The sequence below is a fragment of the Antedon mediterranea genome, chromosome 4 (genome assembly GCF_964355755.1).
Source record: "Antedon mediterranea chromosome 4, ecAntMedi1.1, whole genome shotgun sequence".
Classification (NCBI taxonomy): Eukaryota; Metazoa; Echinodermata; class Crinoidea; order Comatulida; family Antedonidae; genus Antedon; species Antedon mediterranea.
Window position 1 is genome coordinate 12,726,659 of NC_092673.1, and position 17,043 is coordinate 12,743,701.

The 17,043-nt window shown below is 33.4% G+C and overlaps 1 protein-coding gene across 3 annotated transcripts in view; it reads left to right on the forward strand.

The window, feature by feature from the left end:
* LOC140046686 (uncharacterized) overlaps positions 1–11,031 on the forward strand; it is a 48,008-nt gene extending 36,977 nt beyond the window's left edge. For 2 of the 3 annotated variants that reach the window (XM_072091393.1, XM_072091392.1), the window contains exons 15-16: positions 3,705–4,034; positions 4,497–7,409. In XM_072091393.1, the coding sequence (XP_071947494.1) occupies positions 3,705–4,034; positions 4,497–4,825 (659 nt within the window). In that variant the 3' untranslated portion in view covers positions 4,826–7,409. Of the gene's footprint in view, positions 1–3,704; positions 4,035–4,496; positions 7,410–10,856 lie in introns of those variants that run through there. The other variant, XM_072091394.1, reaches the window with a different exon arrangement.
* Positions 11,032–17,043: the final 6,012 nt, after the last annotated feature.

Below are 17,043 nucleotides of genomic sequence, written 5' to 3' on the forward strand. Positions count from 1 at the left end.
TATTGCATTACATGTGTCTGGTACAATTTCACCAATTGTTGTGGGCCCAACTCTGTATTGATATGACAGACTTTTGTATGTTTCACCTGAAATTTGTTTGACAAATGAATGGTTATTTGCAACTACAGGTGATCAGATTGTTGGTATACTTGAAAAACCTGAGAAAGGATAAGGGATAGAATAAATTTGGGTTTTTGATGATTTGAACACGTTTACTCACCAGTTGCAATAAAACGAAGCGTAATCGCTAATCTTTCTCCTGGAGAAATACTCTGGCGCCAGTTGGTGTTTTGGTTCTTTATAATGGGCTTGACCAAACTCAGGAGGTTGTCAAATGTGCCAGTATCCATCCTTAAAAAATTTCTGTAGGATTCCTGGTCCTGGAGCCGCAGTTCTTGAATCAAATTTCCATATGCTCCTTGTTGCTGTCTTTTGAGGATCCAGGGCTTGCACCATATTCTGCTGCTTCGTCTTCGCCGCCTTCTTTTTAAAAGCAACAGCAGTAAAACAGCACATGATTTGCGTTTATTTGACACCATGATGTAAATACTGTATATATAAAACAACATTTTAAAGAAATTTCATTATTCAGTAAATCTAAGAATTCAGAAAACATCTCAGTAATTCAATAATTGTTGCTGCCATCAATTTATATTATTTAAAGATATGTATTGATTTTTTCCCATAAAAACATTATATAACATTAAGTTAAAGATGTATTGTCCCTTGAAACACAAAAAAATGAAGGTCAAAATATACCGTAAATTTTAATTGGCCCTATCAAAGTAATATTAAAGTTATTCACAAGTCAAAAATTCAAGCCAAAAACAACAATTTTACGTAATTAACAGCTAAATTAATTGTGTTACATTTTGTCTGGAAAATAGTCGTGAGCGAAAGTAATCAAAGATTTCAAACCATGAGTATGCATTATGCATGATGCTAATTAGGATTGTTTACAACACTGTTGAGAAGGTGTTTTCACACAGATCGCGAGGAAGTTTTATGATTACGGCATATATACAGAGTAGCCAAACAAGCGCATTGCATTATAAGATATGTTTTGATCGAAAACTTTGACTGGAAGTCAAAGTTATTTTTTTAACCAAAAAACGTCTGTATTTCAGTTAAATGATTTTTTTTTTCGACTAATTTTTGGTGAAAGTTAATAACTATTATGATAGTTCAAAATTACCCACTTTTTTTTTCGAAATCTTTTAATTTTAATTTTTGGGGAATTTGACAAAGGGACAATACATCTTTAATTAAATGGTTACATTTTGTTTCATCAATATAATCTGATGTATGTTGTGATTTAATATGTAATAACAAATACATGTAGTAAATAAATAAAAGTGTAATATAATTATGTTTAATTTAAATAATTTAGTTATTTGTTTGTTATTTGTATCACTAGTTAATGAGTTGAGTTTTAGGTTAACATGTCCAAAAAGTTGGTATGGCGCATTGCCACAGTGTGTTAATTTAATGTATTTAATGACGAAATGGAACCACTTACTTTTTGTACATAAAAAAAAAAGTTAGATCTGGTCATTACCTCTCAACAATGCTTATCAATCGGACATTTTAAATTTAAATTCAATTTTGTATTGAATTGTGTTCAATATTATAAATTTAACTTGAATTGTATAGACTAGATGGTACGCGAGCGTACCATCTAGGTTGTGCCCACAGATGGTTCTCGAATACATAGTAATTTCAGCGTTTAAAAAACTGGCGACTTCAAATGCACATGCAGGACAATAATACATGTTGTTTACAGGAACGAATAAGAAAAAGAAGTTTGTCACAAAATAAGAAACAAACTGAATTTGTGTTTTGTATGTAACATTTGGGTTGAGGGATGGAGAAGAGGATGGATGCAAAGACGAACAATTTTTAAATATATTCTTTATCGATTTAGTAACGAAATATGAATTGTTTTCATGTTTTACAAATAATATACCAGTAAACACAGTAAAACATTGCGATTTAATACTTTGTTGAAACTGTCACCGTCATAGTCGATTGAAATAGTACAGTACATGTAACGATACATCACTAATACGACGTTTATATTTTTTTGAAGTTACATGATTACAAACGTTCTGAAGGAACTGTCAGTAATATATTAAACACCTCTATTCGGGGAAAATCGTAAATTCGCTTTAATCGTCAATAAATAATTATCTAACTCAACTTAATTAGTAGGCCTAATGGTCAATTGTTTAATAGAGCCAATTATGCTACCCACTACCCAACTTGTATTGAAAATTAAGTTGTTTCCTAACCACCAAAGTTGTTCTGCGTTTAGGGCATGTACTGATCATTCATACTGTAGGCCTGTCCTCTACTGGCTTTACAATGCTACTCATGCCAGGGAGGGTGGTGGTGTTGGTGGTGGTTTAGCTGCAATAATAAAGTTGATTGTACATAATAGACGGCAACTGGAAAGGCTAGCTCATTTTGCGTTAAAAAAAAGATTCCACAGATTGGAAAAAAATGTATCGAATTTCTGTTATGACTGTACAGTACTTGTCTTTACGACACCTGAGGGAATAGACACTTGTGGAACAGAGATTGGAATGTTCCATTTATCGCAGATCAAAACATTTGTATAAACGTATATTAAATCTATCAAAATAGTATTTTTTAAAGAAAATCGGCCTGTCTTCAACATTATGATGCTGTACTCGAGCTGATCAACCAGTTTTCAGCTATTAAAAACAATTATCGTAGGAGGAAATAGGAAAATGCGAAGCATCCTCGCATTATTGTTTGCGGGTATTTTTCAAGTTGGACATCCATTAGACAGTGTATACCACGACCACGAAACACCCCTATTTGGGGCAAATCGTTGAACCTAAATTCGTTTTAATTGTCAATAACTAATTATCTAACTCAATTTAATTAGTAAACATGGTTACATCAGATGGTAACTGATATTTAGATACTAAACTAATATGCCTACTAAAAGGCCTGGCTAGGGGCATACATGGGCCTACCAACTCTGTACTGACATGGATCCCATATGCCAAGTCTCAATTATTCAACAAAATATAAGCTTAAATTTTGTTGTTCTTTTTATTAGGTAAAACAAACGGATTTATCGGTTTATTATTAATCAATTAAACTTACTATTACTTCCGTGTTTACAAATCATACGAACGTACGTACGTCGTGCATACGCGTTGCATGGTTTGTTGCGTCATCTTGAATTCAACCAATCAGAAGCGCAGGCAATATAGTCGCGTCGGGCACGATTATCTGTCGGTAGGACTTTGGAAAGACGGGTCCAGACAAGACGTCTCGTCGGGCCTCGTCGTACGACGCTGTCTGAGTTGGCCTTAATGATCAGCTTATGCTGAATGGATCACCCTCATAAAATATTGTTGAAATAAAAATAAATTAAATAAATTAAATTCATTTCTCCATTCATTATTAATCACCTTACGTTCTGTATTAATTCATCTTTTTCTTCAGGTAGTTTTCCCAATTATTTAAAGTTAGCAAAAGTTATTCAAATTTTCAAGAAAGGTAGACAAGATATACTTTCAGACCCATTTACTAATTGCATGTATTGTGTTTATGCATAATTCATATTGAAATAGTGAATTTCAGCACAATAGTGTGTAGGCTTATCTACTTAATGAACATTGTCAATATTGGCCTAATCTATCTTATCTTTTTATTATGTTTTATAGACATGCTTGATTCTTTTGCAACACATGGAGAAAAAGCAGTTTTAACTTGTAAGTATGAAACTAAGGATGAAAAAATTGGTGTTAGTTGGTATAAGAAGACTAATGATGGAAACAAATTGATATGGTCTTCTGACGAATCACAAAAGACAGAAGCAATGCAAGAAATATGCAAGGCAACCTGTGATGTTAATGGAACATGCTTAGAGTTTGAGAAAGTAGCTTTAACTGATGCTGGAGAGTACATGTGTAAACTTAGTAAGAATGTGATTTCTGAAGATGGTACGAATAGCAAAATAGCAAACACAATAACAGCAAACCTATGTGTACAATGTAAGTACATTTTTATTAAGCTTTTTCTTTCAATCTCGACAACCAATGGTCACAGAGAGGTAATTTTGGTCACAAATTGTTCAGAAAACAAGCATTCATTCAGTCTAATTGGATATTTTAGTTAATAATGAATGGAAATGCTATTTCTGCCCTTTGAACCACATCAAGAGATATGCGTTCATATATTCGTAACTATTGGTCACAGAGACTAGCAGTCAGTCGGTCTGACTCATATTTATATTTGCTTTAAAAAGCATGGTGAATAGGAGAAATACAGCACATGGTGAAAAAAAAACGTATAATACTGTACAAGGTTCTTTACGATACAATAAAAATTATTTATTGAAACATTCATTGAAATAGTGAATCTCAGCACAATTGTGTGTAGGCCTATCTACTGCAGATTATTGAACATTGTCAATATTGGCCTAATCTATCTTATCTTTTTATTATGTTTTTTAGACACACGTGGAGAAAAGGTGGTTTTAACTTGCAATTATGAAACTAAGGATGAAGAAATTAGTTGGTGGCACCATCGAGAGTGTTTAAGGAAAATATCTGAAACAGTGCCGCTAAACCAGCAACCAGCAACTCCTGCTTCATCTAATCTTGCACCATCATATACATCACCTACAGCCTCTGAACGACTGGCAATAGTAGAAGCATTGCTGGGGACAGAGAAATTAAAGCTCTACAACCGGCGATATGACAACGCCTATGATTGTGATGATGCCGAGTACACTAAGTGGAAGGAGCCGAAGTCCGACGCAATATCAGAATATTTCCTCTAAGTAAGGACAGACGCTAGTTCCACAAAAATTCCTAGAGCCACTGGTACTGGATCAAAAAGCCATCAGTTTGATTTAGTGTCTAAATATATTCAGTGAGCATTTAAGATATCCGAAACAGCCACACCAGTTATTTCTGGGAAGTCAATAAACTAAAGAAGGCAGCCAAAATAAGTAAAAAAAAAGTATGACGACACAGTCCAGTGGATAGGGTGCGTATGTGGGCACTGGTTTCATTGTAATGCCAAGTGCTCTGGATTAGACGGGGCTGATGATTTGACGCCAGAAGAAATTGATTCCCTGGATTGGGAATGTAATGTTTGTGCTTAATAATATCTCAGTTTTAAGTCTGAGCTGTACAGTTCTATTTGAAAATTATAAACGTATGCGATTTTATTGTTAAGTTAAGTTTTTTAATTGATTCATGGACACGTGGTAAATTGTAAAAATATTGTTACATTAATAAGTCTGAATATAATATGAGATTCTTATAATATTTTAAAATATTATTATTATTATTTAAAAATATTAGTAATACAGTACTTTCAAAATGAAACACGAAGGTAGCAATTTCAGAAGGATATTATCTCAACAACAACATATTAACGTGTAGAAGAAACTTGATTACATGAAATATTGATGCACGCTCTTTTAAATGCTAGAACAGATGTCACGAACTCCTCTTACGTATGTTTCCGAGCGGTTGAAAATACTTTAGGAACTCCCTTGTGACATAAAAGTATACACACAAAATCCACAAAGTTGTAAAATAACTCAAAAACAAAGCTTTAATTTCAATCAACTTCAACTTTTAACAACAGCTTCACAATGACTTTACAATATAACATCCAACCTCTAATCCAACAACCTTACAATAGTTTACATCCCTTTATATACAAGATGCTCCTATCCTTCTAGATCATTCTTTATACTTCTCATTATTACATGATTACAGTTTCTATTAATAGCACTTCTGGAATGTTCTTGATTGTTCTTATTAATTATACATGGTTTATTAAATCAAAACATCTTATTCTAGAATGTTCATGTAAATACTATGTTACTCTATATGTTAGGGAATGGTAATTTATTACACAGATTAAAAATTACTGTAAAGATGAAATTAATGACCCACGTAATTTAAATTTTATGCATGATGACGTCATAAAAATTAAAATATTTTTTACTCATGCGAAAAATAGTTGATTGACCTAGAAAGTATTAAAATATCGGGGGAAATGCAATACGGATAATACGATGACTTCACAACATCCGAGAGGTAAAGATACTGCATGAATTCATATCTACAACATATCTGCTTACTTATTAAATTTAAAAAATTGGGGGTCACAATTGCGCGCGTCTAACAACTAAACAATTACGGTGGGCAGTTTTATAAGATTATACCATCACCTTCATATTATGGATTAATTGTTCGGCTATACATTTCCTCTTTGTTTATATTTCAAGATTCAAGATTCAAGAAATTTTATTTGTCCATAAAAATGGAAATTCACTTTGCTTGGTAGATTAAAACAACAATATTGCAACAATTTAAAACGTGCAGTATTATAACAGATTAAAAAACAAGATAAAGATATTTTTGGGTAGAAGCTGGGATCCACTTGATTTAGGATATTTCGACCTCGCTGATTACGAATATGGCGGATCCCAAGCGAAATTCAGCCATCTAAGCCCTTAATTTGCATAATTAAAAATGGCGGCCATTTTTTATAATTAATAACCTATATCTCGAGAACCACTAGTCACAGATAATTAATTTTGGTGTCAAAATGTTTTAAATATATGTTTTTATATTCACTTTAATGACACATTTTCTCAAAAAATGGATGCAAGTCTTATTTCTGACATTTTGACCTTTGACCTTCATTTATGGTATCTCGGTAACCAATAATCGGAGAGACACGAAATAGGGCTCAAATTGTTCAGAAACTATACATTCATATTTATTATAATGAAATGTTTTTACAAAAAATGGCCGATTCTACAACTATTGACCTTTGAACTATTAGTCAAATATAATAATATAATAATAATATAACTTAGAAAATTGTGGTCTTATGAATTTTTTTTCTTTTTAAATTGTTTAAAACATGTGTGTTTCTATCCAGTATAATGGCACATTTTGTACAAGAATGGCCGATAGTATGGTTATTGACCTTTAAACTACAGCATAGGCCTACTGTATACTGAATATAATATAATTGCATAACTACGAAATTATTTATACACAATAGGCTGTATGTGGTATATACGAACATGAAATAATTTTGATAATTATAGTTGACATTATGCGTTGCTGCTCAAATTTAATTTAGTTTATTAAGTTTATTATATATATATTCTTAATTACATATTTTTGCATGGAGTTTAATACAATACAGTATTATATATTTTCAGGTTTTTCTTTTTGCTGTATTTCTTATTCAAATAAAATCATATGAACCCACCAGTGCTTTGCCGTTTCTTTTTGTGACATCCGACCATGCTCTGTAATATCCCGTATTACTACACTATCATTAGCATTAACAAAGTTAAATTACTTGGTATTTAAGACAAACGAAATATATATCACTTATGATTGGTGAATACAGGCACTGTTGCCTATATTATATAAATTGATAAAGTAGTAGGCCTACAGAACATGGGAAATAAACAATTATTAACAAATCAATAGCTTAATTTTTTTGCTGTAGTCTTAGATATGGCAGATATGGCACCTATGGCAAGGAAAGTTAAGACCAAAAAACCATCCTTATACAAGGTATACAGACCAGACGATATTAGAACGAATAGAGAAAGGGGAAATTTCAGAAAATAAGGCATCGTCTTTGTATGGCATCCCACGTTCAACCCTGTGGGATAAACACCACAGAAGAACCATATAATATGCAAGCCAGGTCCAAGTACTGTTTTAACAGCAGAAAAGAAGGTGAGGTCAAATTAATATTAGTGTTGTTAGTACATACTTACGGTACATCGGTAATATAATAAAACAACAAAAAAACAAACACATTCTCAGTCAATTTTTTGTACTATACTCTGTTTTAGAAAATTGTGAACTGCGTCCTGGAGATGTCGAGGATCAGATACACCCTCACACACTGGCAACTCCGGGATACAGTGAAAAGGATTATATATAAGGACAGACGTCCAAATCCCTTCACAGACAACCAACCGGGAAGGAAATGGCTCAATTTATTTTGTAAACGGCATCCAAATTTGACGAGACGCCCCGAGCACCTTGGAAAGGAAAGGGCAATCGTTGACTTTGCAAAAATAGAGGCCTGCTTCACAAACTTTTGGCGATATGCAGACGAAGAAAATCTTGTTCAAGCCATGAAAGATCCGACAAGGATGAATCTGGAAATCCTCTGGCTGTTAAGTCAGATAGAGTGATTGCTGAACTTGGCTGTAAAGACGTATACCATTTAGGTAATTCGTCTCGTGCTCAAATTACTGTATTAGCATTCTGTAATGCGGCGGGACTATATGTTCCCCGATGATGATGTTCCCAGGTCTGAGAGGCAGCTTCCTTGGGAGAAACCATAACGGGTGGATGGACACCAATCACTTTTTACCATTTGTCAAAACACAAAATGTAAAGTTTGCACTCATATTATTTGTCGACGGGTTAATGGCTTACACAAATCTAGAAACCTGTAAATTGTGTAGGGATAACAGTCATTCTATACTGTTTCTCTAGCTATTGCTCCCATATCATACAACCATTAGATCTGTCCTAAAGGCAACTTGGAGGAAAGCTGTCCAAATTTAACCCAGGGGAAACCGTGCAGAAACAAACTTTCTGTGGGGTATTTGCGACTGCATGGAAGGAATCTGTATTCTTGCAACAGCCTTTTGGAAGGTTAAAAAACTTTACCTGCTTGCTTGAGCTTTTTTTTAATGGACGATTACACTGGGGTGAAACAGTAGTTTTAAGGTGTATTAGAAAGGGTTGGAGAGGGAATAGGGTCACTGTGTCCAAAGCCACCAGGAAGCACCTACTGTATTACCAGCGCAAATGCATAGAACGCAAGTGTACCACATGTGGAACAGAAATGCTGAAAATGCATATGGAAAAGTTGACTGAATGTACTAAATCAATCAAATGGAAAAAATGGGAACGTGTAACACTAGAAGAAAATGGAAAAGTGATTAAAGTATATGATAAAGAACAAACTACAATTGCAGAATGCATTAAAGAATTGGCTCAGGAAAGTCAAAGCATTAGTGCGCACCTCCACAATGCAGCTTGGCAGAACCAACAGTTTTCATACCTCACTAAGAACCTTCCCAAAGGGATGCGTTGCTATCGTTTTGGATTTCGCATAATAATAATAATAATAGCATACAACAGGATGTATTGGGGCTGTAAAATGGAACCAGATTGAATTTCATCTTGATGCTGACAGACAGAGTGTGATGGTAATGACATCATCAATGAGTCGCTGGTTTTTATTTCAAATGACAAGAAACATGACCACCATGCTGTCCACGACTTTATGTCCAAAGCAGTGATGCATTTAAGAACCAAGTGTTTCAGAAATAAATCGGTTCAATGCTCAACAATTAACAAACAATTGTATTCAAATAACCTGATGTTTAACTGAGGATGTTGTAGTGAAGAATATTTACACATATAATATCCTGCATGCATTTACAGTATATTTTAAATAAATTGAATGATTTTGTTACTAAAATGATATAGAATCTTGTTCATGCCCAAATATTTAGAAAATCGGCAATGTTTGCAGCCATCTACTGTCTAAATAAAATGGTTTGTTAAAAGAAAGTTCTGTAACCTTATGTTCTAGTGTAGCAGAAGCCTACACTGTGCTTATTTAATTATGTTATATAAATTTAAAAAATCAATATTCTCATTGGGTAAGGGAATGTTAAAGTTTTAACTTTGGTGTCCATGTTACACGTGTTGTTGTATACAAATGGCATTTTGGTATGAATATTGCAAAAGGTGTGCCCTTATAGGTTTTAATTTTGGACACACTACAAATTGAATTGAAATTTTGACTCTTATGACTCACAAATTGTGTACCCAAGTTCATGGAAAGACCCATATCATTCTTCACCTTTCCTGCACTTCTTGGGTTGTGTTACTTCATACTGAATCTCGGGTGATGTAAATACCAAATGTGACTTCATCATTGACATCAATTGATCCAGATTGCTTGTGATACCATAGGCAGCCCTTTTACGGCGATTAAATTCAGCATGGATAAGTTCACCTCCCGGTTCCGCTAACAGACCAATGCCTACTTTCCACTCCCTCATAAATGGAATGGCATGGTTTTCCAGCATGTGGAGCTTTGGTTGTATGACCCCTTGTGCTATCCTTCTGTATTCTTTAGAGAACATGTGTAAATGATGAATGATGAATGAGGGTAGTGATGTAGTCGTTGCTTTAGTGTGATTTCAACTCCATCCACAAGTTTGTCTATTACATTAAACTAAAACAAAAACAAAATGGTAACAGTTGGAGGAAAAATGACAAAATCAGCAAGAGTTGTCAAAACAATATAGATTATCTGATAAAACTCCTAGAAAGTAGGAAGCCTTTTGCCAGTGGCAGTGGTACGTAATCGAAACTTAAAAACACAAGCACATCAGGAAAGATAAACATCACTGGCATATTCACATTCTTTTAATATCATTTATATAATAATCAAACTTGACTAATTCCATATAACGATCAAAGGCACATTGTATTTTGAAATTATTATTATTAATCAATTTTCTATGACAATGTAAAACACTTACTTTACATGCTCTGTATACATGGTTTCCAACAAAACTCTTTCCGTGATATTGTTGGTGAGGAATTTTGTTTTTCTTTAGTATTTCATCCATTTGAGTAGCAAGAGGTCCAGTTCCAAATTTTATAGTACGCTATTAGGAAATATAAAATGTGTAGTAAAATCGTTTAATTGAATTCATTTTAATTTAACTACATTTTATTTATATTTACCAAGCCTTTAACTTCTTGATCTTTTAGATTTATCTGGTGTCCAAGCTGTGAAAATGTCATGTTCAACAAGTTGACGACAGTTGGTTGAGCATCAATGTCTGCATCCAAAGACTTAATTTTTTCTGCACAATAGTTTCGATTGGATGTGGCTTCAGCTACTTTTTAAAAATTCACCTGGAATAATGGATAATTTATTAAGTCAAGCATGTACACAATTTTACAAAGGCAGATGGCAACAGTAAAACATATTTCAATTTGTGGTTTTAAAAAAAAGCAATTCACCCTCAACTATTTGAATGGATGCATCCTGTCTCATATTAAAAATGGTGAGGTCCAGGATGAGGATGTATTATACGGAAAACACTGCAAATCTAGTTTAAAATAATGTGTCATAAAACTAGGACAGACGTGTGTTTTATTGTCTTGAATTTCTATAATGTGCTTGGAAATAACATACATTTTTCTGTATAATCATTTATTTAAAAAAAAAAATTTTATTTCAGGTATAAACACTGTTCACCGGATGCTTAAGTGCCTGCACGAGGGAAGAAAAAATGCATCGCGATATAAAGGCCATATTGATGCCAAAGTACCCAGAAAAGAAAACAGCCGTATGAAACCCAACGACAATGGTCATTTTTACAATGCAAGAGTTAAATATGCCTTTCAATTTAGCACATTATACTTTATTCAATTGACAAGAAGAACAAAATATGCATTTTTTTCTTACTGCTTTTTTCGTCTTGTCCTGCTCAAATATCCTTTTTTTTTTAGTGGCCAGACTCTGTATGACCTTAACTTTCTTCTTCTTTTTTTTGGGTCATCTTCTCAAATTATGTACCTTTGGCATGTTTTGCTTATCATAATATAATATACAATTAAAATAACATTAAATTACCAAAGAAAAGATGACTTATTTCGCAATTAAATAGTTAGCTAATATAGGCCTTTCCAAACTTTTTACTGCTAGTGAAATCAGTTGTTCTCTAAAAATCATGTTTAGAAAACCTATACTGGAAATTGTTTTCTTCTCTTACAGGAACAGATGTACTTGCCGTCGACAGAAGGACAAAGATTCGCCACTTCTTTCCGACAAACGACAGACCCAACTACTTAGACCACGACTTTCCTTCGCGAAATGGAAGTCTACTCACACCGTGTTGCTATTTAAAATTTACACTTCATGACCCACCTCAAGCGTCTTCAAATAAGCATGGGAGATTTAAACTCAGTGTTCAGCGAAATGGACCAACGCGCAAATGGGTCCCAAAACCAAATGTGATGTTGCATCTCATGTAAATGACCTACCAATAATTAAAGAGGACACGCAAAACGGAAAGTCTATTGTGACAATAATTACAGATGGGGATGTGTGTGTGTGAATGAACAACAGAATAAAATACATCTTGTGTACGACGCTGCTATGTCGCGATTACGTAATTACTGGGGTGGTTTAAGGTTTGTTGGTAATCAAATTCAAACTTCATTCATTGCTTCCGGTCAAGATGAAACTCCATATACGGTAGTGACTTTAAACACTGCTATGAGATAATGTCATCTAACAGTGGCAAAAAGTTTAAAGAAAGTGACATTGTTGATGAGGTAAGCTTCATGTTGAAACAAATTCACAGACAAAATTTACAGAATTTTATAAATGTAGTGAAGAAGATTGTAGCCATTTTACCACGTACCCAGTAATTGCGAAAGAAGCTATGGACAAAATACGAGTTAATGGAGGATTTCCATCGCCGATGCTCGAAGAAAATGGGGACAATTTCTACAGTTTACATGATGTTTTACAATTTGAATCTTGGGACACAACCGATGTTTGTTTGATTTGTCCTGCGTTTACGCTATTTAACAATTCTGACGTCACTGCTTATTGCCCTGGACAACAAATATTGTAATGTAGTACGGTAGATACTCAAGTTCACTCAATTTTCTTTAATAAATAAATCGTAACAAATATAAATATTGATTTTTAAATTTATTTATTTTTTTCATTTCTGAATTATTAAAAGTGTTTGTTGAAAATAATTATTGAAATGTTTTACCAGTACTACTTGGCATCTATAATATCTTGTGTGGTAAATTAGCAATGCATTAAACTTGAAGGACTTTCCAAAATAATCTGTTTAACAGTTAATAGAATAAAACTGTATGACCGAGAAAATGAAATTTGGCAAAAATTAACACAGTTAAAATATTTTAAAATTTGAATTATTATATTCATAGACTACCTCGACGCACAATCAAAACAAATATTAAATTAAATGCATTTAATTAATCTAAAAATGTTATATACACACGGCCTCCGACAACAGCGGCGAAGAAAAAAATGCCGACCAGCACTCAGCAAAAAGCTGGTAACAACATCATTCCTGCATATATGGGGCTGGCACACACTTGAGTTGATCTAGCCTATAATGTGAACATTCTTCCAAGATGAAAAATGCTCGAAGCGTGGTAGAAATACAAACATGTTATTCAAACAAGTTCTCGATAATGTTGGAATGGACAGATAAGCCTTCATTAACAACTCGAAGGCCCGATTATTTTGAATCGGTATTTATTTATTATATGCCATCTAGAACCCTCTGTCAGAGTTACAGATCAAAGATATTTATTTTATTATAACTGTTACTGTACGTAGTGCACTTTATAGAATGTGTGAGTAATTAGTCAATCTATACTGTAATAATAATATTTATTAAAAAATTCTGTGTTTCATATAATTTTCTACGGTTCTTGAATGTTGACGAAAGGCAGCTAGGCCTATACATCGTTTACATGATCTACAGCAGCAGTACGTAGGCATAATAAAACAAGCGACTTTTAACGCTAACATGCGTCTAACGACTAAACAATTACGGTGGGCGGTACAATACTAAATGCATAATTTAATTAGCTCTTTTTACAAAAAAAATATCTCGATGTTTCTGTCAGGGGAAATAAATTATCCGATATTATCACAATGGTCTGTGCACATGTTTATCGTAATACTCTACTGTAATATTAGTGTAAATTATCCCCGCAATGTATACCATTTTCAGAAAATATGTGTATGCGATCATTTCTAGGAGGTGGTATAACTGTCGGACAATTTAATTCGTAGTTGGTTTAATTTATCGTAGAATTATTACAGATTTAAAAGTCAATTTAACAACTTTGCCGAAGAAAGTTAATAAGCTTTAACGTATAAAGAGTGCAGCAACAATGATGAAAGACAGTGCAAGCTGTATCTGATTATGAATATTTTAAGTAAATTACTTAAAAATAAAAATTGCTATGCAACAAATTTATTACGTAATAATTGTATTGATGATGACACAAATGGTGAAATATCAGATATTGCCGGTTCGTCAGTTGATCCACCTTGATTTAAAAGGTTTCTTAAAAAGTTTCTTGAGGAACATGAAGCTGGTAGTATTGATAGTAAAAAGACAAAATTATTAAAAACGTGTGTAGATCTGCAACAAGGGAAGAGAACCTGTAACTCGTGAAAGGACTTTATATAGAATATATTTGATAGGATAGGCAGACGTTCTTCTAGTACGCTAACTCTGGCGTTCCTCAAGGCTGTGTTCTTTTTCCTGTTCTCTTCTCTCTGTACACAAATGACTAAAGTTGAAAGTAATAACGTTAGTATAGTTAAGTACGCAGATGATTCTGTTACACAACGACGATTTACACCGACGAGCGGTAACTGCAATAAAAATTTATTTTATTCCTATGACCATTTACATGCAACATGGAGCTGACGGCGGATTCTGCCCAAGATAGATACAGATTCTACATGTGACAAGCTATGTGATTGGCCTTTACGGGTTTAATTCCACATAACTGTGAAGATGAGCATAGAAATAAAGTTGTTGTTATAATATTATTATTATGAGTGTTATTCTTAGTGTTTTAACTTTAAATTGTGTTGTCTGGTACAATAGCCCAAGTACTAATAAAAAGTAACTTGACCGTATAATGAAAACAGCAAGTAAAGTACTAGATTTGAACATGTCACTGTGACGTTAGTTATCCGCACGTGCACGTCATACGTTACAATATTGCGCACAGAAAAGATTATGCCATTATGACATGAAAAAAATCATACACATGAAAGAACTCTGTGTCATTAATGTTTTCCGGCTGGCATGTAGCTCAATCTGAAGCCGGTATAAAAGTAAAGAAACTATACCTCACAAGTTGTAACGTCTATCGATTTGTAGTGTATGCATATTTCACAACATTCACTATACCTCACAAGTTGTAACGTCTATCGATTTGCAGTGTATGCATATTTCACAACATTCATATAATGAAATTTCATTATTGGAGTTAAAATATATTTATATTATAGGAATATACTGTCTGAATGTCCAGACTGTACTTTACAGTAAATAACAATTGCTGCAAATTGCTGTATAAAACAAATTGTAATGAATAAATTGATTGAATAAGTACTGTTTAATTGAATTCTGCTCTGTTCAAGAAGGCTGTGGCAGATTTATGCCGGAAACGTAACAAAAAATATATTAATTCACACCTTAATGGAGGAATAGAAGTGGTTGACAAAGAATTATTGATATTCCCAACAAGACTGAGGTACAGTATTAGCTTTAGAATATTTTACACATGGAACATAGTGTTGATAATTAATTGTAAACCTACAGTACTTTCACAAAAGACTATCTGTTCCTTTTAATTTTATATATTCTCCACATTAAATTCACAAACATTTATTATATGTTAAATTGTATAGTTGGTTTAGCCTATAAAATTAATAAAAATAAAATACTGTATTTTTTTCAATTATATTATCTAGAGTGGTATCGTACGTTTAGCAACAAAGACAGACAAGTTCTGAAACAAATAGCAATGGCAAATTGTTATAAAACACATCCAGACCATTTTTCACTTTCTTGTGGTCTAAGTTTTACACACTACGTGCAGTGAATGCAGAAGAATCTGACTTATGACAGTGTAAAAGAAGAACATTTATAAATTAGTTATATTTATCTCAATATAGCTATTTCTACCACATACTGTGTGTCTAACCCTGAATATAGGCCTAAAACCTAGCCAGGTACGGTAGGCATAGATAGCTAGGGTGATTTATACATTATCTATTATGTGGCTTCTAGAAAATATAAATAAAACACTTTTGATGTTATTATTATATTGTTGTTATTACTCACCATGTATCATTACTATTCTAAAAGATGTATTGTCCCTTTTACAAACCGCTGCTAAAGTACCATGTAGAATTACCACTAAGAACTACCACTAACCATAAGCCTAATAACCAACGTACTGTACATGTCGCCCTTGTAACAGAATGAACTGACGGATTCAGACAAATTCTTGAAGATACGGTAATAGTTATGCTATGTTAATGATATAATAAAGTTATTGGTATTTAGTAGGCCTACATATCGGCAAGATTAATTTGTTTCCTTCCCCAATTGCATATGTGATGAAGGATACCAAATTACCAATTTAAGAGTGCAGGGATATGATGTTTGTTTGTTATTTTGTTTGTTTTATCTTTATACTGGGTGACCTCTTCAGTCAAAGACTGATCTCCCAGAGGGCCCAGTTGGTGATCAGTGGCTGTGATGTACTAATACACCGGGGTAACCCCTACTCGTCTCGAAAGATGTACTAGGTTCTTTAAAGTGCACACGAGCAAGTTGTGTACACTGGACCTACGGTTTATAGTCCTTATCCGAGAAGACTCGTTCTACCACCAGAACCATAGAGTGAGTGAGCCTCGAACCCCTGCCGATGTTATGGCTATGTGATTACGGTTCCACTGTCTTAATCGCTCGGCCACTCACTCACTCTGATGGGGCAGCAGCTATGTTCAGTAATTGAGTTGGTATTCAAGCACGAATTTGGTTGTATTGAAAGCATGTTCAGATTGTACTCTCATCATCTGATATCTGTTGAATGTAGTCGCTTCACCGCAACTAATAATTTTTTAAAATTTTTTTATTTTGATGTAAAAACTAGTTAGAGCTCTACACATCTGGTAAATAAGACTGCTTTTATAAATCAAATGACGTTTGTTGTGGGTATTTTGGCATATGTACACTGAAATGAACAAATAATACAAATTATATTTATATTTTCATTCTGAATTTGTATTAAATATTGTAGAATTTGTGAAATAAAATTCAGTATTTAAAAGCATCAAAACACAAACCCTAAATTTTAT